Here is a 23,947-nt window from a genome sequence, read left to right as displayed (position 1 = left end):
AAAGTCTTAAAATGATATTTTACATAATCTTTGATCATTTGATTATAGTTTAAACTTGTGAATTTTTACTTAGCAGAAATTTTTGTTGCCTATCATTATACAAGACTGCGCAATTTTGAAATGAGCTCAATTATACTTTAATTGCTATAATGTGATTAAATTACGTGCTTTATTGGTTTAATTGAGAAATTATGGTAAAATTATTATGAAAGAAGCAAATTGTTCTAATGGCTAAAAAGTTATATTCTAATGCATACAAGCATGCAAGTTATGCCCTAATGGCAAAATGCCATGTTTTGGTGCCTACAAGCATATTCTAGTGCTATAAGCATATTAAGAGTCATAAGTAGCTAGGATCTTTTGAGATTTTGTCTATGATCGGAGAAATCTATTATATTATGTAACATGATATGAATTTCAGTTTTTTTAACTGCTCAATATTATTACTTAAATATTTGGATAACTGTTATGCTCTTATTACTTTGGTCAACACAGTGATTTATTTTACTACAATTAATTATTTTGGAAAACATTTAATAAAATAAATATTAAAAATTTTTTATTGGTGTTTGTGGCTAGTTGAACTGTTTTAGCTCACTATAATTTTGCTTTATATTTTCAGGATCTGAAAAATGGAAGGAGCCCGTTGATTAGCAATTCATGATCTAATTTAAGTCTATAGGTATTTCTCTTGTTAATTTTTGCACAATTATGTCTATTTTGTTACTCTGTTATGCAGCTTTTATTTACAACCATATACTCCGATTGTGCATACACATTTTGATGATGAAATGAAAGAGACTTTATGAATGAGTTTATTTTTCAACACTTCAGATGCTTTAGTAGCTGTATAGTAAATTTTTTTATTTTAATATTTATATCAGAATAAAAAATATTTTTTTTTAAAAACTAGAGGATGAGATTTGCCTCTCGTAAGCCAATACCATATGACTTATCCTATTAGTGGGTCTTATCGAATTGGATCGTGACACTTTAACCATGGGAGATGACTATAGATGAATGATTCCTATTGAGACGACTAACATCTAGACTTAGGCTTCGTTTGGGACGACTTTCTTTCTACTTCTTAAAGCAGTTTTTTAGTATAAATTTTTTAAATTTGTACTAGAAAGCTACTTTAAGAAGCAGAAAAAAAGCTGTCCCAAACGAAGCCTTAGATGGATATATACGAGTACTTCTAGTAGGCTTGTTAGAGGCACAACTCTTTTATCTAACACACTCAGGTTAGCCTTCATTTTATTGCCTTGTTAGGACAATCATGGTTATGTAGAATGATGTTGACCAACTTGTTGGCCTACTGGCTTTTTTTATGACAAGTACTTCTCTTAGTCGGTGGGATTGTTCACGACTTCACCATAACTTAGTGAAAACCTATTAGATACCCACGAAATACCTATATGTACATATAAGAGCATACATCAACGACTCGATTGGCACCACATCAAGATTTATGCCCTCTCATAAGACTCCATTTTGAAGGGGCATATTGAAAAAATTAAAATATTTTTTTTTTCAATTTTTATAAATTTTTATTTAATCTTTATTTTCTTCACTCTAAGTGAATATAGGTACTAATATACATCTTTTTACGCTATTATAATATCTATAAATATAAATATGATACAGAATCTCTAATAAATAAGTTAGCACAATTTTCTCCCAATTAATATACCAGAGCATTGAACCCAGCTTTTCCCTTTCCCTAGCTTTATTAATTTGTTTCCTGTGAGCAAGCAAGCGGAGAAGATACAAAAAAGAGCGAGAAATGAGCAGAAGCACCTTGTTCGGTCTGGAGCTTCTCATCCCAACAACCACAACCTTATCATCTCGTCATCCTTACTTCTGCGGTGGCTTCGCTGCATTCTTTCCAATGCCCATCACACCCCACTGCTCTTCTTGCGCCGCCAAATGCTCCACGTCTATTTCTACTTGTACTCCTAGAAGAAGAAGAAGACTACAAAACTTTCGTGCCTTGGTCCAGCCAAGTAAGGAACCATCTCTGCCTCCTCTTTTTCAGTCAACATTTGTTGATGTGGTTTCCATTATCCGGTTAGTTTTAGGTGTAATGATAATTTTAAAATAGGTTAGATATTGCTTGAAATTTTCCCTCTTTATTGGAATTTGCGCGTCCTCTTTGGCTTGGTTTGTTTTGGGCCTAATTTGGAAAATGAGCGTAGAGTTTACCTTGCTCTTACCTCTAATCAGTTTAGCTTGGATTTTTTGGATGCTCTGGCACATGGGTTCTGGAAAATGAGGGACTTCTGATTCTTTGTTAAATTATATTGCTTTTTTTTTTCAAATTTCCTGGCTTATGGATTATTCTAAGGGCTCATTTAGTTGATTGAAGTTAGAAGCATTATTAAAAAGGAATATTAGATAGAGGACGTAGTTGATAGAAATAAACATAAGCTACACAAACCCTCATAAAATTCCCTCAATTGTAATGATTTAATTTTTTACATAAAATGGCGACAACAACAACAATTATGATAGGGCTTCAAACGAACCGAGCGGAGTCGAGATGAAACTTGTTCATATTTGAGCTCATTTATTAAATAACTTGTTCGAGCTTTTGCGTTTGTGTTCAAGCTTATTTCATTTAAAATGACAGATGTTCATATTTAGTTCATGGTTGGTTCATTTCGTGCTTATCGAGCTTTAAATGAACGGCTTGTTTAAATTAACGAATGTTCCTTATTGAGCTATTAATAAATGCACATTTTCAAGCTATTAACGAACGAGTTTTATTGAGATATTCATTAGCTTAACATACGAACCTTATCGATATTATTAATGAACATTTATATCAAGCAAGTTTATCGAGACTACTAACGAACAAATTTATCAAGCTTTTTTGTACCCATAAACGAGCAAGCTTATCAAGCTTTATATAGCCTATAAACAAAGCACTAGCTTGTCAAGTTCATAAATGATATTTTTAATGAACGAGCTTTTTAATGAATGCTCGAATAAAAAAGTGTATCAAATATGAGCAAGTATATTTTGATCATGAACAAACTCAATCTATAATGAGATTTTTTAATCAATATTTAATCAAACATTAATCGAGTTTTCTCACAAGTTCCATATCGAGTTTCTCAACGAGCTTCTTAATGTGCTTCTTATCGAGCTTCGTATGGGCTGGAGTATGTTCATGAGCTTCAAACGATGTTATTCATGCACATAAATTAGTTGAACACATAGTTGTTCAGGCTTGTTTATTTAATCATTGAGTATTTAAAAAAAGTTCAAGTGTGTTTAATTACTTAATCAAACAATCGCGAACGAGCTATAATCGAGCCGAACCACGAGTAGCTTGTCCAACGCTCAGTTCATGCAATTCTAAATGACGATGAATTTTTATCCTACTATATGGGGTCGGCTACATGAATTATTTTTCTCTATTTTTTCTTATGAAGAATCAATTTCTCATTTAAATCTAATAAAAAAATCATTTTAAATATTTTCTAACCAAGTCTTTTTAGGTCTATCTCTACCTTTCTTAACATAGGCGGGATTTAATACATCTGCTCTCCTAATAGGGTCATCGAAAGGCCAACATTTAATACGACCAAACCATCTTAGACGACTCTCTCTAATCTTATATGCGACTGGAGCTACTCCAACCTTTTTATGTATATATCTGATTTGGATTCTGTCTCTAAGTGTAAAGCCACTCATTCACTTGAGCATCCTCATCTCTGCAACACTTAGCATAATTTTATGCTTTATCTTTCAATGATTAACATTTTGTGCCATAAAACGTTGCAAGTCTCACCACCATTTTATAAAATTTTCTCTTAAGTTGAGGGGTACTTTTCTATCACACAACATGCATGATCCATTCCTCTACTTCAACCATCCAACTTGAATAATATTGTTAATATCCTCATCTATTTCACCATCGCTTTGAATAATAGCCCTAAGATATCTAAAGCGTGCTCTCATTTTAATGAATTGATCACCCTATGTCACAATCCTACCACTAGATCTATTACTACTAAAATTAAAGTCCATGTACTCGGTTTTATATCTATGCAAACGAAAACCTCTAGACTCTAAGGACCTCCATAATTCAAGTTTTTCATCAACTCTCTCTAGCCTTATCAACAAAAAGAATATCATAAACAAAAAACAAGCACCAAGGTAAATCCTCTTGCAAATGTCTAGTAAGAACATCCATGACTAAAGCAAAAGATATGGGCTTAAAGTTGATCCTTGATGTAATCCAATTAAAATAGAAAAATACTTGGTCATACTACGTTGTGTTTGAACACAAGTAATAGCTCTTGTGTACATATCTTTAATGGCTTAAATTCAAGTATTATTAACTCATTCGAACTCTCCAAAGCACTTCTCTTAGAGCTTTATCATATGCTTTCTCTAAATCAATAAATATCATATGTTATTCCTCCTTACTTTCTTTATACTTCTTCATCAGACCTCTCATCAGATGTATAATTTTCATAGTAGACATACCGGATATGAATCTAAATTGATTTTGAGAAACATTAGTATCATATCGTAACTTATGCTCAATTACTCTTTCCCATAATTTTAATGTATGTCACATTAACTTAATTCCCTTCACTCACTTTTGTGCATCACCTATTCTTTAAAATAGAAACCAACTCACTCCTCCACTCATCTAACATCTTTTTAATCATCAAAATAATATTAAAAAGTTTAGTAAGCTAAAAAATTTCTTGATCTCCTAAGTATTTTTACACTTCTATTAGAATATTATTGAGTCCTACTGCTTTTCCACACTCATTTTCTTTACAGCATCTCTAATTCAGTTTTACTAATATGATTATAAAAACAAAAATCTCTCTTTTTATTTAATGCACTAAGGTCACTAAGGTCAATCATATTCTTACAATTTTCATTGAAAAATTATCTAAATATCTCACCCACCCATGTTGAATAATCTCTTTTAAGAAAAGCATTTTTTTATCTTCATCCTTAATGCACTTTATTTGAACTAAATTTTTACTTATCCTGTCTCATTACTTCTTACATAAAATGAGTGAATACAAAATCATCATTTTTTAAAAACATTTTTTAATCTACAATAAAATAAATAAGCCTTAATCTAAGATAAGTCTTTGAGCTTTTTCTCCCAGGAGAATGGGTATCAGGAATGAGGGCTCGTCAATCTTCGTGTCTTGAAATAGTGTGGTTAACTTGATAATGAAAGGAGAGTAATATTTGTCTTTGTAATGCTTCGTTTTTTCCAGGCAAGTTATGTATTGCATCTAACATTTTTTATCATCAATAAGGTTCCATAGCAAGTGGGACATGTGTGGGAAAAGATGAGGATCATGATGATGTTGAAGTTACAAATGGGTACACAATGACCAAATTTTGTGATAAGATGATTGAATACTTCATGCAAGACAAGCCTCAAACCAAGGACTGGAGGAAGGTCTTGGTGTTTAGGGATGATTGGAAGAAATATAGGGATAGCTTCTTCAAACGGTGCCAAGTACGTGCTGATGTTGAAAGGGATCCAGTAATGAAGAAAAAGTTAAACTTACTTGCTAGGAAAATAAAGAAGGTATCAATTATTTTGTTTGGATCTTCATAGTTTTATATTTCTTAATTGCTTAAGAGTTTGATGCACTATTTTGTCCGACATTCAAGCATGCCAATAAATACAACTCTATTGTTATGTTTTATAATGATATTCAAGTTACAGGTAGATGATGAAATGGAGATGAATTCATGTCTTCTCAAAGAGATCCAGGACAATCCCTTGGACCTCGATGCAATTGTTGCAAGAAGGCGCAAGGACTTCACTGGAGATTTTTTTCATTATCTTAGTTTGCTTTCAGAAGCTTATGATGGCCTGGAAGACCGAGATGGTAATGAAATCTGAATACTATACATTTGATGATTATATTCAAATTAGATATTCCAAATCTCATTTGCTTGGATTGCTTTTCCTCAGAGTATTTGTTCTATTGAGAGTATCATCCTGCCTGACTTTTTTTCTATTTTAATATCAGCATTTTGTGGTCTAATTTTCTAAATTTAATATAGTATAAGATTTCCTGCTTTTGTTTCAGTTACCAGAATGCCTTGTAATCCTAGTAAGTTCATGATCAACCAAATGGATCCATTTGTCAATTAACTATTTGAGGTTAATGCTTACAGTGATACAAACATATATGAGCTGTTTAATGCTAAGGCCTGTTTGGCTTTGTTAATTGCAAGTGGTCCAACAATGTTGCTGAAGTATTGCGTGTGGGCCCTTTTGGGTTCCATGTGGGTGTGCTACTTTCTGCGACACCTATTGATGAAAAGTTGTTCCCTCCACCCTTGATGTAGCCGGGAAAGATCCTAGTAAGAGCCTTAGAATGAGGCAACAGACCAAATAAAAAGTTCAGATCCTTTTTTTAATATTTTTTTTAGAGAAACCACGGTTGAGATCTTTCACCAAATAATGGTTCCATTTAGCTATTAAGTAGTTTGTGGTTACAATCTATAAACTAAAAGTACAACAGCAAGAAGCTGGCACTGAAACCTGGCAAAAAACCATTAAGAGGGTACATTTATCCAAGCGTCCAACATAGGCATCTAGAATAGTCAGCAAACCCACGCAGTGCCAATATCACTTGGATTCAAACAAAGAAGATGACTCCATTGTACCCTGCTCTTATGTTACATACATGTATTAAAAAAATCCAAAAAATATTTTTTTTTTAATACATTTTTATTATTATTATATTTTTATAAAAAAGATCCATACAAGATGAAACAAGTAAACTAGAATACGGAGACTAGACAAAAATACATGTGCAGAAACCTGCACCAAACTAACAAGACTTGAATCACAATGGACTTTGAGTAACCCAAAGATCTCGCTAATTGACAGTTACCAAGAGTACGCCTGCTGCTTTCTTGTATGTTGTGTTCAATTCTAATAGCTGAACTACCACGGCAGATTATCCTTGGTACTAGTTGAAGCTTTCTTTGTCTTTCTGTATCAACGCTGTAGGAGCTTAATGTGCAAATTTTGATGGAACCTGCAAGATAGAGTTACCACTGTTTGAAACTTATTCAATTCTTATTTGTTCATAGAGTGGAGCAAGTTGCCTGTATTGACCTTCTCTTGAATCATTTTCTAACAGTTCTGTCAGTCTGGATTCTTCTCTGCAAGCTACTTAAAAACTCCGCCATTAAATGCTAACTTAGAATTGAAGACACATGGTTTTCTATACTGTGGTTGAGAAAGTCACTAAATATGAATTTCTAATAAATATCTTTACTTTCTAATCGTAGAACTTGCTATTTGATAGCCTTTAGCTGAAAGGACAACCTTGCAGTGCATCGGCAGTAAATAGGCTTCAGGGAGGCCGTTTCCTGGTTCTGGAGTTTTCATTGTTGTTACTTTGTATTTTAGTGCAAAAAAAGATAGGCCACAAAAGTTCTCTGCTTGTTGACAACAATTGACCTCTTTTGGCACCATTATGTCTCATAATATAAACTTTTATAGCATTTATGAAAAACGTAAATCGATTTGTTAAAGTGACGTTAGCAGTTCTTGGGCATGTTATGAATCATGAATGCTCCCGGACAACTTCATTGTTGTTTCTACATTGTGTAAGTTACTTGAACTGTTCAATGGACTTGCATTCTATGTAATCTTTCATAAAGAGAAAATGATCAAAATGGTCACTTGACTTTTTATGAAGGATCAAAATGGTCCTCAACTATATTAAATGATCATTTTGATCCCTCAAGTCTTTAAAAAGAAATCACATTAATCCCATAGTGAGATTATTTTGATTTCTCTTTGAGGAGTTGAGGGACAAAAATGACCCTTTAATATAGATGAGAACTACTTTGATCTTTCATAAATAGTTAAGAGACTGTTTTAGTCTTTTTCTCTATTCGTAAATGTCTCTTGGGCATCACTTGGTTGCGAGCATAAATTTTTTACAACTTACATTATAATCCGTCATACACCAAAAATATATTATTGTATCTTCTCTCACTCCTATTTTTCCTCTCTAGCAAATTATCTTAATATTATTGTTTTTGAACTGTGCATTCTTCAATATAAATAGAGAGATTCATTGGTAGCTCCATTGGAGTGATGGGTGAATAGATCTGTATCAAGTATAGATTGAGCGTTACTTATATAGATGGATGGGTGAATGATTACTTAGATTTCTGAGATTATTGTGTCTCCACATTTGTGTCATGTGGTCACTGTATTGTGACTTTACATGTAAAGTGGAGATGATGTGAAACCAGGAATTGGATTTAGAAACTTAATAAAATATTGTTCAAGTAGTGAAATTGCAATCTTAATGTTGTTCACAATTGAAACTTATCAGAGATCTTAGAATTCGACTACGCTTAGGCAAGAGCTTACACCTAAATTAGCAAGATCGATAAAATAACGGCCTACAATAAGCACTAATTCCCTCATAGGGGTACAAAAGGAAAAACATGAAATATAAATGACATGAATAAAATAAAACATAAAAAATAAAGGCTCTGAATCATGGCCGTCGATCGGCGTCTCCGGCGATGGTACACGTGTCGAAATCTGATGTCCCCATCAGGAGATTTCCATGGCATCGATTTTTTTTCTTTGAAGGGTTGTATCGCTTTGTTATAACTTCTCCATTTTTTTAAAACAGATAATTTCAATATATACTGTTTTCACTCTCCTGACTTTTAGTTTGCTTACCTTTCAAATACGGGTTGATGGTTATGCCAAAAGTGTGGATTTGCTTGCTTATATATAAGAATATGAATCCGCAATTGCACCCATCAGAAACATATCCTATCATCAACTTAAACAATGCTAGCTCGTATAAAAGTGGTCCAATAGATTATTTATTTTATTTTAATTTTCAAATTCACGAACAAAGGATTGATCTTTCAGAACTTTGTTTTGAGTCCACTGAATTAGATGGCTACTTATTCCAAATATTCATTTTCTTACCATGTTTGCGGTTTCCTTGAAGATTGCTGACAGAATTTCTTTGGTAAATGGAAAAAAAGTAATGGCTAGAATTGGAGCTAAATGCTTGTCAGCAGTTCGTGTGTATGATAATACAGTGGAACATTTGGATACGTTGGAAGCTGCTCAGTCAAAGTTTGATGATATATTAAATTCTTCATCCTTAGAGGTTGCATGCGAGAAGATAAATCACCTAGCTAAGGTGAAGGAACTTGATTCATCCTTGATTCTTTTGATAAACAGAGCATGGACAGCAGCAAAGGAATCGGAAAAAATTAAAAATGAGGTAAGGAATAAGATGTTAGAAATAGTTTGACAATTTTCTGTATTACAACAAAAGTTTTGATATTTTTCTGTTAAGATTTATTCTCTCTGCTTTTGATTGCATCCTTTAGCAGCTTTGCGTTTCTGTTTCTGGAAGTTGTGTATATAAAATGGTTTTTCATGATTTAAATTGAGCTAAACCAATACCAAAATAATCTTGAGGCAATGCCAATGATTGGTTTTTTGTAAAGTTATTCTAATTTAACCTCCCATATTGATGCAATCTAGGTTCTAAAACAAGTAGGAAAACACTAGGAATACAAATGAAAAACTCCCATTTAATATAACATAAACAAACACAAATATTAGAAACTAATTAGGAAACAAAACTTAGAAAATTGTTAGGAAGACATACGAAATAACCAAACAACTATATTAAAATGCCCTCAGAACAATTTTAAAAAGTCCCCTCAAATGCAAATCACTTAAATAGGAAAAGGTGCTCAAAGCAAAATCAAATCAGTGGTTCGCTACAGAAATTTAGATCCAGTTCAATCAACGCTCATTCGACAAATACTGACAAACAGGGCTCAGCAACACCGTTAAGCTCACAAATTTCTTGAGAAGAAAGATACAGGTGGAAGGGTAATCGTGGAGAGAAGAAGTAGAGAGAAGACTAAGAAGAATAACAAAGATTAGGAAGAAGATAGCTCGCAAGCTAGGAAGAAAACCTCGGGTTTGAACTTATATTCACCAAACAACAACCCTTTCCAACAACAATTCAACTACTATTTATAGAAGAAAAAAGGGGAAATAACATTTAATATCACACATAAATGTGCCACCAAAACAACCACTAAAATCCCTCCAAATCAGCCCATACATGGAGAAGTCAAAGCAAATAGCACAAGTATCAGCAAGGGGAAGAAACCAAGCAGCCAACAGCGGGAAACCAAGAAAACAACAGGAAAAATAAGTATCTAGCAATAGGGAAACCAAGAAAACAGAGGCGGAAGAGTCTGCATGTAGGGATTGTTTAGAGATTTCCTTTTGAATGATATGCATTAAATATCTTGTTTTCCTAGGGTTGGTGCATCTTGAATTTGGCTGAAATTTGAGATATCTTAGATTTAGGTTTTCTTTTGGGCTCTAGCGGCGTCTAGTGATTTGGGAGAGATAGATCCTCCTCTCGAATAGAGGATCAATTGTATCTTGTTTTTCTTCTTCCGTTAGTTGATTCATGCAATAAAATCTAATGTTTTTTCTGTTTTCATTGGATTTTGGAAGAGTTTTCTCTCTATTTTTTTCCTAAATTGATAGGATTTACTTGAAAACTTTAAGTGTTTCCTATCAAATTTGTATCAGAGCGAGTCTTGGGACCGTTGGTGGATCCACAACTAAACGACGGCTTCATTGGCAAAAGGGGTAGAAGAGAAGGACACGAATTCTGACATTCGTAGGGAGGACGATGAGGTATAAATTGTGGAAGGAGAAAGAAGAAAACCCTATCTAGAACCTTTTCAGAGAGGAAGGATAGAGGAGGTAGGTATGGGGAAAGGCATGTGTGTGGGGGAGCGGAGCAAAGGGGTGTTGTTTGGGAACGTAGGGAGGGATTTTATGGCCGCCGAGTTGCTGAATTTGAAGGAAGGAGAGGGGAATTCAAAGGGTGTTTGGGTTATGATAGGGCAAGGGAAGATCGGGGGACGTGGGGAGGGCCAAGCATATGGGAGAGGGGAAATTATGGAGGAATTAGGGGAAACAGGGAAGATCAGAAGGTTAGGAAGCTGAAGATGCCCATATTCAAATGGGAGGATGCATATGGGTGGATTTATAAGGTGGAGAGGTAGTTCGCTGGTGGAGCGATTATTAGAGATTGTTTTTGAGGGAAACTTTATGAAGGGGTTCAAAGCATATATCAAAGCGGCAGTGAAAGTCATGATGCCTCGTGACTTAAGAGATGCCATGAAGTTGGCACAACTGGTGGAAAATCAAAAGAATCTAGATAAGTGAGCCAGGAGCAGTAGCTCAAGAGGCACTTATAGGACGACGACCACCCTTTTAGCACACAAGGGGCTTGTATCAGACAACATTAAAGATTCCCAGGGAGAATCCAACAGGAGGAGGAAGTGAGGGGAACTTCAAAAGACAGGCGGAGAGAGATGCATGAGAAGAGGGTGAAGGGACTATACTTCAGATGTGATGTGAAGTATTCTCTAGGGCATAAATATAGGGATCGAACTCTTCAGGTTCTCATCGTCTGTGATGATGAGAAAATTAAGGGAGTTCATAGTATGAGAAAGAGAGAGAGAGAGATGGAGGACATGCTGCATCTGGACGTGATGGAGGTCTCCCTGAAGTCAGTGGTGGGATTCACTCAGAATCACACCATGAAGGTAAAGGGGGAAATAAAAGATAGGGAGGTGGTGGTGTTGATTGACAGTGGGTTACCTATAATTTTATCTCCAACCAGGTCATGGACCAATTGGGGGTGACATTGGTGGATACAGGGTATTATGCAATGATGATGGGTACAAGGAAGGTGGAGACGAGTCAGAGGATATGTAGGGGAGTAGTGTTGATCATACAGGAGGTTCATGTGTGGGAGGATTTTCTCCCATTGGAGTTAAGAAGCACTAATGTCATCATGGGGATGAAGTGGCTGCATACCTTGGGGGACACCAAGGTCAACTGGGGAGCATTGACGATGGTGCTGATGGTGGAAGGGAGAAGGGTAGTGATCAGGGGAGATGCAGGACTCACCAAAACCATGATACCACTTAAAACCAAGGTGAGGAGCATACAAGAGGTGGGGGAAGGTTATATGATAAAACTACATAGGCTGGAGGGGATCATATTGGAGGAGGGCGAGGACATTCCTCTTTCAATACAACCATTGACTTAGCAGTTCAGTGAGGTCTTTCAGCTGCCTCGGGGTTTGCCTCCTCCACGGGAACACGAGTATGTTATCATCTTGAAGAAAGTAGTTCCACCTCTCAAGGTTCATCTGTATCGTCATCCCCAAATCCAGAATGATGAGATTGAGAAGTTGATCAGAGAGATGTTGGAGACAGGGATCATTCAACCTAGTGGCAGTCTGTGTTTCAGTTTAGTGGTATCAGTCAAGTGCTTCAACAACAGTTTTGTTTGTTCCACCTTGAGGGCAAGGTGGATTTTTGGGAGGGGAGTATTGTTTGACCGGTTCAGCCGGTCCATACGGACTGGCTTACAAAAAACAGAGGCGAAAGAGTCCGCCTGTATGCATGGATCCGACCGCTTGAGCCAACAGAGCTTTTTGGGAAGGATTTTTTAGAGAGGAGGGAAATTTGAATGTAGGGATTGTTTAGAGATTTCCTTTTGAATGGTATGCATTAAATATCTTGTTTTGCTAGGGTTAGGGCATCTTGAATTTGGCTAAAATTGAGATCTCTTAGATTTAGGTTTTCTATTGGGCTCTAGAGGCGTCTAGAGATTTGAGAGAGATAGATTCTCCTCTCAATTAGAGGATAAATTGTATCTTGTTTTTCTTCTTCCGTTAGTTGATTCTTGTAATAAATCTGCTGTTTTTTTTCAGTTTTCATTGGAATTCGGAAGAGTTATGTCGTAGTTTTTTATTTTTATTTTTTTTTTGTTGAAATTGACAGGATTTACTTGAAAACTTCAAGTGTTTCCTATCACGTTCTTCCCTCCGCTTTAAACAAAATGCCATATGTTGAAGTTGATGGTGTGGGAGTTTGGTTCTTTAAGCTGATTTATAAAGCATAGTGTTGTACCTACCAACAGTAAAATTCATTTGATTAAGTTCACTGCACAAAGCAAAAATATTTTTATTGATCTAATTTGATTTTAATATTTAGCACCAAAGGAATTCGTTGAATGGCGTTGTTCTTGTTCTTAAATTAATTAATACATCTTGGCTTGATTTACTTGCTTCTAGTTTTGAATAACCACTTATCAAGGAACTTATTTTGTTCTGTTGCATTTAATTAGGTTCAGCCACTTGCCTACAATAGTCTCTATTGTTTAAACGTCAGTATATTGTCTTGACTCTTGAAATTGCTATGCAATTGTATGAGTATTTTCTTTAAATTGCCCTTGTAACAGGTTTTTGATAGTGTAACCATGCACTTCTTTAATCGCATTTTTATTGTTAAAATGAGGATCTTTCCACTTAAAATTATTATAGATTCAATCAATCAGGTTGGAAGCAACTGTAATAGAACTCTACCTTTTAATATCTGACATTATCCTGCTCATTTCAAAGCTAAATTCAAATTGTTCCTAAAGTGGGACCTGTTTGACTTGTTTCTTTGGACTGCTTATAAAAGTCCATGGCTAAGTTTGTAATTGATATTCCGCACATGCTTACATCTTGGATATTTTCTTTAAAATCATATATTGTGCATATATAAAGAACTACAGTTTTGTTGGGACTTTCAAGAGCATTTCTATGTAATCTCTTAGATATAAGACCATGCTGCCGATGGATTGTAAGTCACGTTTTTTGAGCAAAACCCATCGCAAATTCTGATGTATTATTCTGTTATTTTATTTGTTTTTATTTTTCAAATTTTCCCGTGACTTCATTTTTTACTTAGAATCATAATTGTAATTTTGCAGGTTAAAGACATAATGTATTATATATACACAGAAACAAGGAAAGCCCTAAAAAATATGGCACCGCCAGAGATAAAGTTACTCAAACATTTACTGAACATAGTTGATCCTGAAGAACGATTTTCAGCTCTATCTACTTCTTTCTCTCCTGGAGATGAACATGAAATGAAGGATGCCAATGCTGTGTACACGTAAGCCAACTTTTATCATAAAAAAATTTGCCTCATAACATGAAACAATATACTTCTTCCTCTATCCTTAATGGTCAGTCCTTGCAAAGGATGAATCATTTTCTCCAATTTAGTTCCTTAAAGTTCAGTCTGGGTTAATAAAACCTACTAAATATTTTCTAAATCCTTTGTCCGCTCCATGTAATGTGAATATACTGTTGGAACCCAATTTAGCTCCTCATAGGCTAAGTTTGATTTTGGTAGCCAAAATTTAAATATATTTGGACTTGGTCTTAACCCAATTGAGCTCCTTATAAGCTAAGCATGATTTGGGTAACCAAAACTTAAAAGTCTCTTGGGACTTGGTCTTCCTGTTCAAACGAGACAAAATTTAACCTCTGTTGTTCCTCCTCGTTGAATTTAAACCAATTTGAGTCTCCAACGCTATTTTCACTCACCATTAAAACCTTAAAACCGAACCTTTAGAGCTTTAATTGGTAATAATCTCCTTTGATCACTTTAATGCAGTACAGCTGCTCTTATACCTTCTGCAATTCAATTTGTATTTTTTCTTTTGCATTGCATGAGATTAGACTAGGAAGAGTTAAATTATTATGAAGCCAACTTAACTAAGCAAATCCTTATGGTTTAGATAGATTTTTTTGAGATAACTAAACTGTATATTAATAGCTTTTTTGTACGATAAAAAATTAAGAAAATGTTGCTTCCATTCTTTCTTAGCTATCTCAAATGAAGGAAATTATAATATGTGTTAATATTATTAATTGGTTGTTATTTAGTAAGAATGATACTCCTTCCTAACAATGTCATTTTCATTATAGTTACAGCTCCAAATTAAGTGGATGGTTTTGGTCTGTCTTACTTGATTTGTCCCATGTCGCTGATTCCTACATCTCATGCTTAATGCGATGTCATCTCCACAATCTGAATTAATAATTTGTGGGGTATAACTTCTCTTCTTTGGCTCGAATTGTTCGCTATAAGGGTATCAGATTCTATGTCTACAACAATATTTTATCATTCAATATGCCTTTCTAAAGCAATTCCTCTCCTTGACCCACAAAGCTAAATGATCCCATCTTGAGCCACTTCTATTTTATTGGTTGATACAAATTCTTAAATAACTCCTAATTTTTAAAATATGTTTAAGCTCTGGCAATTTTAGTCTAAGATTAATAGGAACAGTCCCAGAAAACATTTTCAGCAATTTGGTGCTTGAGCAACTAACTGTCAAAGAATTTTTTCTATGATTTCCTCCCAATTTGATATTCTCTCTCTTTTTTTTTTCCCTTGCCATTAACCTTGTTTCTCAGAGTTTTTGATTGATCAGAGTCAACACTTCTACCAAGAGCTCTCTCTTTTCGAATATTCAAATTACTCCTCCTTGGTCTGTTCATTATTTTCTGATTGTCTAACAATGTTCCTAGTCATCGTAATGCACCTAAATAATAATAATAATAATAATAATAAATCAAATTTTGTTTAAGTGTGTACAAAACTCGATTTCACCATATAGTTCTCTCACAATGCTAAAGAGAAAAATAAGCACATTAGCTTCCATTTCCACCTTAAGTAATAAAGAATGCACATATCTATTCAAAGATAAGTGGAAATCAATTATAACAATTACAAAGTTGGATATTGCAATTCATGCATTACTTATGGGTAACTTATGCATATTTCTATTCTTCGCTATGTATGAGATATTCTCCAGTCTCCATTGTGGTCTTCACTATTTTGCCAAACCCCGCCTATGCTTTTGGCCTACTTTGATCTTTATTGGGATAGAGATATGAACTGAAAATTTTTCATTGGTTTTTTTGGGCGCCTCTCTAATTTTTGATAAAGTAAGACACAAATGAGGGTTACTCATTCTAGTGCTAAAGTAGAATATCACACCCTTGTTGACATGCGGGTTAATTTGGGTTCGATGGTTGCACACAAGTATGAGTGTGGTTCAGGATAGTTTCTATTATGACGATTGCAATGTGATTGTAATTGCTCAAAATGATGTATATCACAACGGTACTAAATGCATTGAAAGTTTGAAACTAATTGCACTTCATTTATGGTGAGGTAGTGATGCAGGACTAAAATGATGAAACAATATTTTGTTTAAAGAAATTTCACGCTTCTTTGTTTGAGGCAATATTAAGGATTAACTTTTAGTGATTTAAATGATGAAGTAAATCAAGAGTGGGGTGATTTCAACTTAGGCTAAGCTACACATATGAAGTTAAGATCTCAAACAATCAATTAATCAAAACATAGCATAAAATGGAGGTTTTCAACAAAATATCCCTAAATTAACAATGAGATGAGTCACTATGAAAGGATCCTCTTACTCAACTCTCTCTAATTTACTAGGCTTAGCAGAGGGAAATTAATACAATCTTTGTGAATCAAACTAAAACCACAATTGAAAGTGATTAAGAAAACAAATGATTTGGAGCATTAGCTTACCGTTGCAAGATTTAGCAACAGCCTTCCACTGGACGGAAGAGATTTGTTCTTCGATGGCGGCAGCAAGGGTGAAGACAATCCTCTCCACGTATCCTTCCACTGTTTGATCAATCTCCGGATTAACGTCGAAGAAGGGTGATTTGGAGATGTTGACTTGACCTTGATCGTTGTGGATGAAACTGTGGTCGACTTCAGGATCGGCCATTCATATGTTGAAAGAGTTGTGGGTGAAGGAGTATGGTCTTCCTATTCTTAAAAGAGCAAGCTCAAAAGAATTAAAGTGACTTGAGAGAGAAGGTGGGGAAAGGGGGACCAATTCTTGAAAGTAGGGTTTATGTTTGAGAGGGAGAGGTGACTTGAAATTTGAATTTAATTTCCAGATTTTAATTTGGAGGGATTTGGAATTTGAAATTTAAATCTAATTCCAAAAGAGGGAAGGTGAATTCCTGGAGAGAGGGTGATAGGAGAGAGGGGTGTTGGGCCGGCGGCATGCATGGGTTTAGGGAGTTCATTGGTGGAGTTAATGCTCTCCTAAAATTGAATTTCAGTTTTAGAAAGAGTGATAATCAATCCAATTTAATTTGAAATTGATTTGGATTGATTTAAGGGGTTTCCTAACATAAAACTAGTTATTTTTGGAAAGAATTTGAATTTTGAATTAAAATCAGATTGATTATCTTTCCAAAATTATCTAGTATATGTTAGGAAAGTATTGTAATAACTGGTTTAGGCTTGGCCGGTTCAACCGAACCGGCCAGCCTTCTATTATTAGCCGCGACCCAACAGAGGGTCGCTACAGAATCTTTCGCGCGAAACAGAGAGGGGTGGGCGACGGAGCGTTCGTGCGAGGGATCAAAGTGAGTTTCGTTTTTCCAATTTTAGCACACGATTGTTTTCAATGATAGGAAATAATAATTCCTTTTCATTCTTATCGTTATCAGAGTATTATTTTGGGAGAGATTTGAAGAACGAGAGAAACGGACAAGAAAGATTAAGGGAAGAAGGTTGGTTGAATTTCTTTCTCTCTTTTCTTATAAATTTCGTAGATTTTTTTACTTAAACACAAATAATAATATTCACAGAGAATAAGGAAGAGAATTGAAGCAAAGAGAAGAAAATTTGGGAGAGAAGGATTTAGGGATTTTTAGAAAATTCCTATTTCTCCTTTTGTAAATAACTCTCCGTAAGCGAATTTAATTCCACTATGTTATGATAGCATGTTTTTATAGAAGTTATATTTTGTGGATGTTGTAGGAACTCGAAGTTGAGGTTGCTCCAAGGATTGAGAATTTTGAAGGATTAAAGTGGGTATTTATAAAAGTTTAAATTTCTTTATTTCAATTCTATTTTACATTTAGAAAGAAGTGTATATGAAATTGTTTAGATTTATGATTTCTGCTACTGTTGGAAATTATTAACTAAAATAAGCAACGGCATGTATGAGTACAATTATGGAAAAGAAAAATGATATGTAATGAGTATATCAAGAAATAGAAAAATAAAGTTTAGAAAGAAAACATACACATGTATATGATTCGTATATGCAAATGATAAGTAATATTTACAGAGATATATGTAAGATATGTTGTATGCAATGGTAACAATAAGAATGAAAATGAGAAAAGAAAAGAAAAGTGAATAAAGGAAAAGGTATTGAAAACGACAGGAGTTCACCCCCTTATGGTACTGGCTGGGGACGTCGTACTCATGCACGAAAAAGGAAAAGGAAAATGATATGGAAATGGAAAAGGTTGTACCTTTAGGTACTTTGAGACGGTGCTCCTGTGCAAAACAGATGGGAAAAGGCAATATAAATGAAATATTAAAGATAACAATTGTTTTAAATGAAGATATCTGAAGAAGTATAAATCAATGAAATGAAAGAAATAAGATTAAGAAATGATATAATCCACATATTTATATGCATATTGATTGTTTTAATTAAATACCCACTGAGTTTACTTAGTAAACTCAACCCACGAGTTTAAATGTTTCAGGTAAGTTTCTAAAGAAGAAATGACTGAAAGAGAAGAACATGTTTACAGAAGACGACGTGCAAATGACAACAGGTAATTTATATTTTGTGGTTAGTGGCTCTTTAGTACAAATGAATTAGTATAATGTTTAATGAATTTTATCGTCCGACTTTTCATACCCGCATCGTTATGCCATTTGGAGTGACAAATGCACCAGCTGTATTTATGAATTTGATGAATAGAATTTTTAAGCCATTTCTGGATATATTTGTGATTGTATTTATTGATGACATTCTGATTTATTCAAGAGATAAAGAAAGCCATTTCAGTCATCTGCAGGCAGTGTTGCAAACATTAAAGGAGAACAAATTGTATGCCAAATTTTCAAAGTGTGAGTTTTGGCTTAGCAGTGTTAATTTTCTGGGGCATTTGATTAGTAGTGAAGGAATTTCAGTTGATCAGAATAAAATTCAAGTTATATCAGATTGGTCAAGGCCAACGACAGTTTCAGAGGTGAGGAGTTTTCTAGGACTTGCTGGTTACTACAGGAGGTTTGTAGAAGGGTTTTCTCAGATTGCTATGTCGTTATCCAGATTAACTCAGAAAGCAGTAAAATTTGAATGGAGTGATTAGTGTGAAGAAGCCTTCGGAAGTTAAAGAATTGCCTAGTGACTGCCCCGATTTTGACAATTTCATCAGGTTCAGAAGGGTTCCAAATTTTCTGTGATGCTTCATTGCGAGGACTTGGTTGTGTATTGATGCAGTATGGTAGAGTGGTGACTTATGCATCAAGTCAATTGAAAATTCATGAAAGGAATTATCCCACTCATGATTTAGAATTGGCAGCTGTAGTTTTTGCACTCAAAATATGGAGACATTACTTGTATGTGGTCAGATGCGAAGTGTTTACAGATCATAAAAGTCTCAAATACATTTTCAATCAAAAGGAGCTAAATTTGAGACAGAGAAGGTGGTTAGAGCTAATTAAAAATTATGACTTGGACATACAGTACCATTCTGGAAAGGCAAATGTGGTTGCAGATACACTTAGCAGAAAAACACTTGGAAATACAAATTGGCTAATTACCCAACAGGAGCAGATAATCAGAGATATAGAAAAGTTAGAAATTTCAGCGGTCAATCAGAAAGAGACAAAAGATATGATGTTGAATCAGTTGATGATCCAATCTACTTTGAAAGATAGAGTACTCAATGCATTATCCCAGCATGAAAAATTTCAGATCATCATAAAGAAGGTGCAAGCAGGACAGTTAGAGAACTTCGTTGTGGACGGAGAAGGATTATTAAAATATAAAGAAAGGATATGTATTTCAAATGTTGGAAACTTGAGAGAAGAGATATTGCAGGAAGCTCACCTCTCAACATATGAAATTCACCCAGGCAGTACAAAGATGTATCAGGAACTTAGAGGTTTATTTTGGTGGCCAGGATTAAATAGGAGTGTTGCAGAATTTGTAGCAAAATGTATTCCCTGTCAGATGATTAAAGCAGAACATCAAAAGCCAAGTGGACAACTACAACCCTTACCTATACCTGAGTGGAAATGGGAGGAGATTGCAATGGATTTTGTGATTCGATTACCCAGGTCAAGGCAGAGTAGAGAGTGATATGGGTTGTTATTGATAGATTAACCAAGTCAGCTCATTTCTTACCAATCATGCAGACATATTCAGTGGAGAAGTTGGCAAAGCTGTATATTGATGAAATTGTGAGATTACATGGAATTCCAAAATCTATAGTTTCAGACAGGAATGCCCGTTTCACTTCTAAATTGTGGAAGAAAATTCAGGAAATTATGGGCACCCGATTAACTTTCAGTACTGCATTTCATCCTCAGACAGATGGGCAATCAGAAAGAACAATTCAGACTTTGGAGGATTTAATGCGTTTATGTGTTTTAAATTTTGGAGGAAATTGGGAGATTCACATACCATTGATTGAATTTGCTTACAATAACAATTTTCAAGCTAGCATTGGAATGGCACCATATGAGGCTCTTTATGGAAGAAAGTGCAGAACACCCTTGTGTTGGGTAGAAACTGGTGAAAGAAAGGTAATTGGAACTGAAATGGTGGATCAAGCTGCTAGCAAAATCAGATTGATCAGAGATAGACTAAAGGCAGTTCAAGACAGACAACGAAAATATTATGATGTAAAGCACTGACCAGTGGAATTTGAAGTTGGAGAATTTGTTTTCTTGAAAGTAAGCCCAATGAAAGGTGTTCAAAGGTTTGGAAAGATAGGGAAACTGAGTCCAAGATTTATAGGACCTTTTGAAATCATAGAAAAGATTGGAAATATGGCATACATATTGGATCTACCAGGACACATGCAAGGAATCCATAACGTGTTTCATATATCAGTACTTCGGAAGTATGTCTCAGATGATTCAAAGAGAATCCAGTCTAAAGCAATTAACTTACAACCTAATTTGAGATATGTTGAGGAGCCTGAAAGAATAATGGAATTCGATGTGAAGCAGTTAAGACATAAGGTAATACCTTTTGTAAAAATTTTATGGAAACATGGATCAGAAAGAGATGCCACCTAGGAACGGGAAGCTGAAATGAGAAGTCAATTTCCTCATCTATTTAGCTAAGGTATGCTTTACTACTTAACTTAATTTCAAGGACGAAATTTTATAAGGAAGGGAGATTGTAATAACCGGTTTAGGCTTGGCTGGTTCAACCAAACCAGCCAGCCTTCTATTATTAGCCGCGACCCAACAGAGGGTCGCTACAGACTCTTTCGCACGAAACAGAGAGGGGCGGGCGACGGAGCGTTCGTGCGAGGGATCAAAGTAATTTCGTTTTTTTCAATTTTAGCACACGATTGTTTTCAATGATAGGAAATAATAATTCATTTTCATTCTTATCGTTATCAGAGTATTATTTTGGAAGAGATTTGAAGAACGAGAGAAACGGACGAGAAAGATTAAGGGAAGAAGGTTGGTTGAATTTCTTTCTCTCTTTTCTTATAAATTTCTTAGATTTCTTTACTTAAACGCGAATAATAATATTCACAGAGAATAAGGAAGAGAATTGAACCAAAGAGAAGAAAATTTGGGAGAGAAGGATTTAGGGATTTTTAGAAAATTCCTATTTCTCCTTTTGTAAGTAACTCTCCGTAAGCGAATTTAATTCAACTATGTTATGATATCATGTTTTTATAGAAGTTATATTTTGTGGATGTTGTAGCCTTGTAGGAACTCGAAGTTGAGGTTGCTCCAAGGATTGAGAATTTTGAAGGATTAAAGTGGGTATTTATAAAAGTTTAAATTTCTTTATTTTAATTCTATTTTACATTTAGAAAGAAGTGTATATGAAATTGCTTAGATTTATGATTTCTGCTACTGTTGGAAATGATTAACTAAAATAAGCAACGGCATGTATGAGTACAATTATGGAAAAGAAAAATGATATGTAATGAGTATATCAAGAAATAGAAAGTAAAGTTTAGAAAGAAAACATACACATGTATATGATTCGTATATGCAAATGATAAGTAATATTTATAGAGATATATGTAAGATATGTTGTATGCAATGGTAACAATAAGAATGAAAATGAGAAAAAAAAGAAAAGTGAATAAAGGAAAGGTATTGAAAACGACAGGAGTTCACCCCTTTATGGTACTGGCTGGGGACGCCGTACTCGTGCATGAAAAAGGAAAAGGAAAATGATATGGAAATGGAAAAGGAAATCAAATGGAAAAGGTTGTACCTTTGGGTACTTTGAGACACTGCTCCTGTGCAAAACAGATGGGAAAAGACAATATAAATGAAATATTAAAGGTAACAATTGTTTTAAATGAAGATATCTGAATAAGTATAAATCAATGAAATGAAAGAAATAAGATTAAGAAAGGATATAATCCACATATTTATATGCATATTGATTGTTTTAATTAATACCCACTGAGTTTACTTAGTAAACTCAACCCACGAGTTTAAATGTTTCAGGTAAGTTTCTAAAGAAGAAATAACTGAAAGAGAAGAACATGTTTACAGAAGACGACGTGCAAATGATAACATGTAATTTATATATTGTGGTTAGTGGCTCTTTAGTACAAATGAAGTAGTATAATGTTTAATGAATTTTATCGTCCGACTTTTCGTACTCGTCTCGTTAGATCGAGCATCCGGGCCGGGTCGTGACAGGAAAGTAGGCTATCAAAGTGGGATTGGCTCCAAAAGAGAAAGAGGGGCCGGCGGCTAGGGTTCAGGTGGAAGTTGGTCGTTTTGTTTATAGTGGAGGTGGGGTTTGGTGGGAGAGGAGGTGGGGTTATGGAGACCAGCCCTAGGATGTGAGCTTCACCTCTCTAAACCCTCTCAAACTCTCCCAAGAAGCACAATAGCAGAAATTTTCTGAAATAATTCTTCATTACCCACAAAGAAGGGGAAGGGGGCTTTAAATTGCCAATACAATGAGAAAATAAAAAGGACTAACATGCCCCTAGGGCTTACACATAACTAAACCCTTAAGTAAGAGCAAAAACGGAAAATACAAAAAAAAAAAACTAATAAATTAATAATAAAATATGAGACAATGATAATCAAAAGTTGAGCGGTGCGATCGTGGCCGTATATCGGCGGCCACGCCTCTGATAGACTCTCCAAGGTCGGATGTTCTCATCAGATAGAGTCCCTCATTATTAAGATTTCATTCCTCCATATTTTATCTTTCTTTCTCTCTTCTTCAAACTATCTATAACCCTTATGCTTTTACACACAAGATAATACAAATTCTCTTCCAACTATTTTCTAGCAAATTCTGCATTTATTGTACTGCAATATTGTTATTATAGGACACCTAAGGAGTTGCACAAATGGATTAAAATGATGCTGGATTCCTACTATCTGAACAAGGAGGAAACTGACTTGATAGAAGCTCGGCAAATGAGTGATCCCATGGTAATCCAGAGGCTCTTTATTCTAAAGGAGACGATAGAGGAGGAATACTTGAAAGAGCACAAAGTGACAAACGAAAAAGAACAAGAAAGAGATTAGAATGTACCAGCCCTTCATCAACGGCAACTCAGAGCAAACTCAAGAAAGATGGGACAGTAGTTGCCTCAGCTCTGTAGTCGCAACAGTAAGGTGATCTCTCTATTTCCATTGAAATTGCATTCTCTAGAAAATTCTAGAATATGCCTGGAGGCTTTGTTTGATAATGTTTTAATATGACGTGTTGCGTTTTGTTTTGTTATGTTGGGTGGATGCCAATTTGATAAATTTACTTTTAAATTTGTATGACTTGGTACTATTTTTTTTTTTCTATTTTTGAGACGAGGAAATAATGTCCATAGGCCAGTTAAAATCTCGATCGACCTAGCGGGCAACCCACATCAATTTACCCGAGCCGACGGTTAAGGCTTACACTGCTGTCCAGGGGATTCGAACCAGGCACTTGAGC

The 23,947-nt window shown here is 34.8% G+C and overlaps 1 protein-coding gene across 3 annotated transcripts; it reads left to right on the top strand.

Moving 5' to 3' along the window:
- The first annotated feature begins 1,766 nt into the window (after positions 1-1,766).
- LOC110094533 (uncharacterized protein At4g37920) lies at positions 1,767-23,784 on the top strand. Of its 3 annotated transcripts, none has more exons than XM_020819788.2 (6): positions 1,768-2,006; positions 5,304-5,581; positions 5,717-5,888; positions 9,046-9,290; positions 13,886-14,073; positions 23,340-23,784. In XM_020819788.2, exons 1-6 carry the CDS (start codon positions 1,787-1,789, stop codon positions 23,539-23,541), a joined length of 1,305 nt encoding a protein of 434 aa, XP_020675447.1. In that variant the 5' UTR covers positions 1,768-1,786; the 3' UTR covers positions 23,542-23,784. The 3 variants fall into 3 exon arrangements, with proteins under 3 accessions (XP_028554197.1, XP_020675447.1, XP_020675448.1); XM_020819789.2 differs by having other exon boundaries at positions 1,770-2,006; positions 5,723-5,888; XM_028698364.1 differs by lacking the exon at positions 5,717-5,888 and having other exon boundaries at positions 1,767-2,006; positions 9,009-9,290.
- Positions 23,785-23,947: the final 163 nt, after the last annotated feature.

This window comes from Dendrobium catenatum, unplaced genomic scaffold (assembly GCF_001605985.2).
Source record: "Dendrobium catenatum unplaced genomic scaffold, ASM160598v2 fragScaff_scaffold_1076, whole genome shotgun sequence".
NCBI lineage: Eukaryota > Viridiplantae > Streptophyta > Magnoliopsida > Asparagales > Orchidaceae > Dendrobium > Dendrobium catenatum.
Note: the sequence above shows the minus strand (reverse complement) of the source record. Positions and strands in the feature narration are given on the sequence as shown.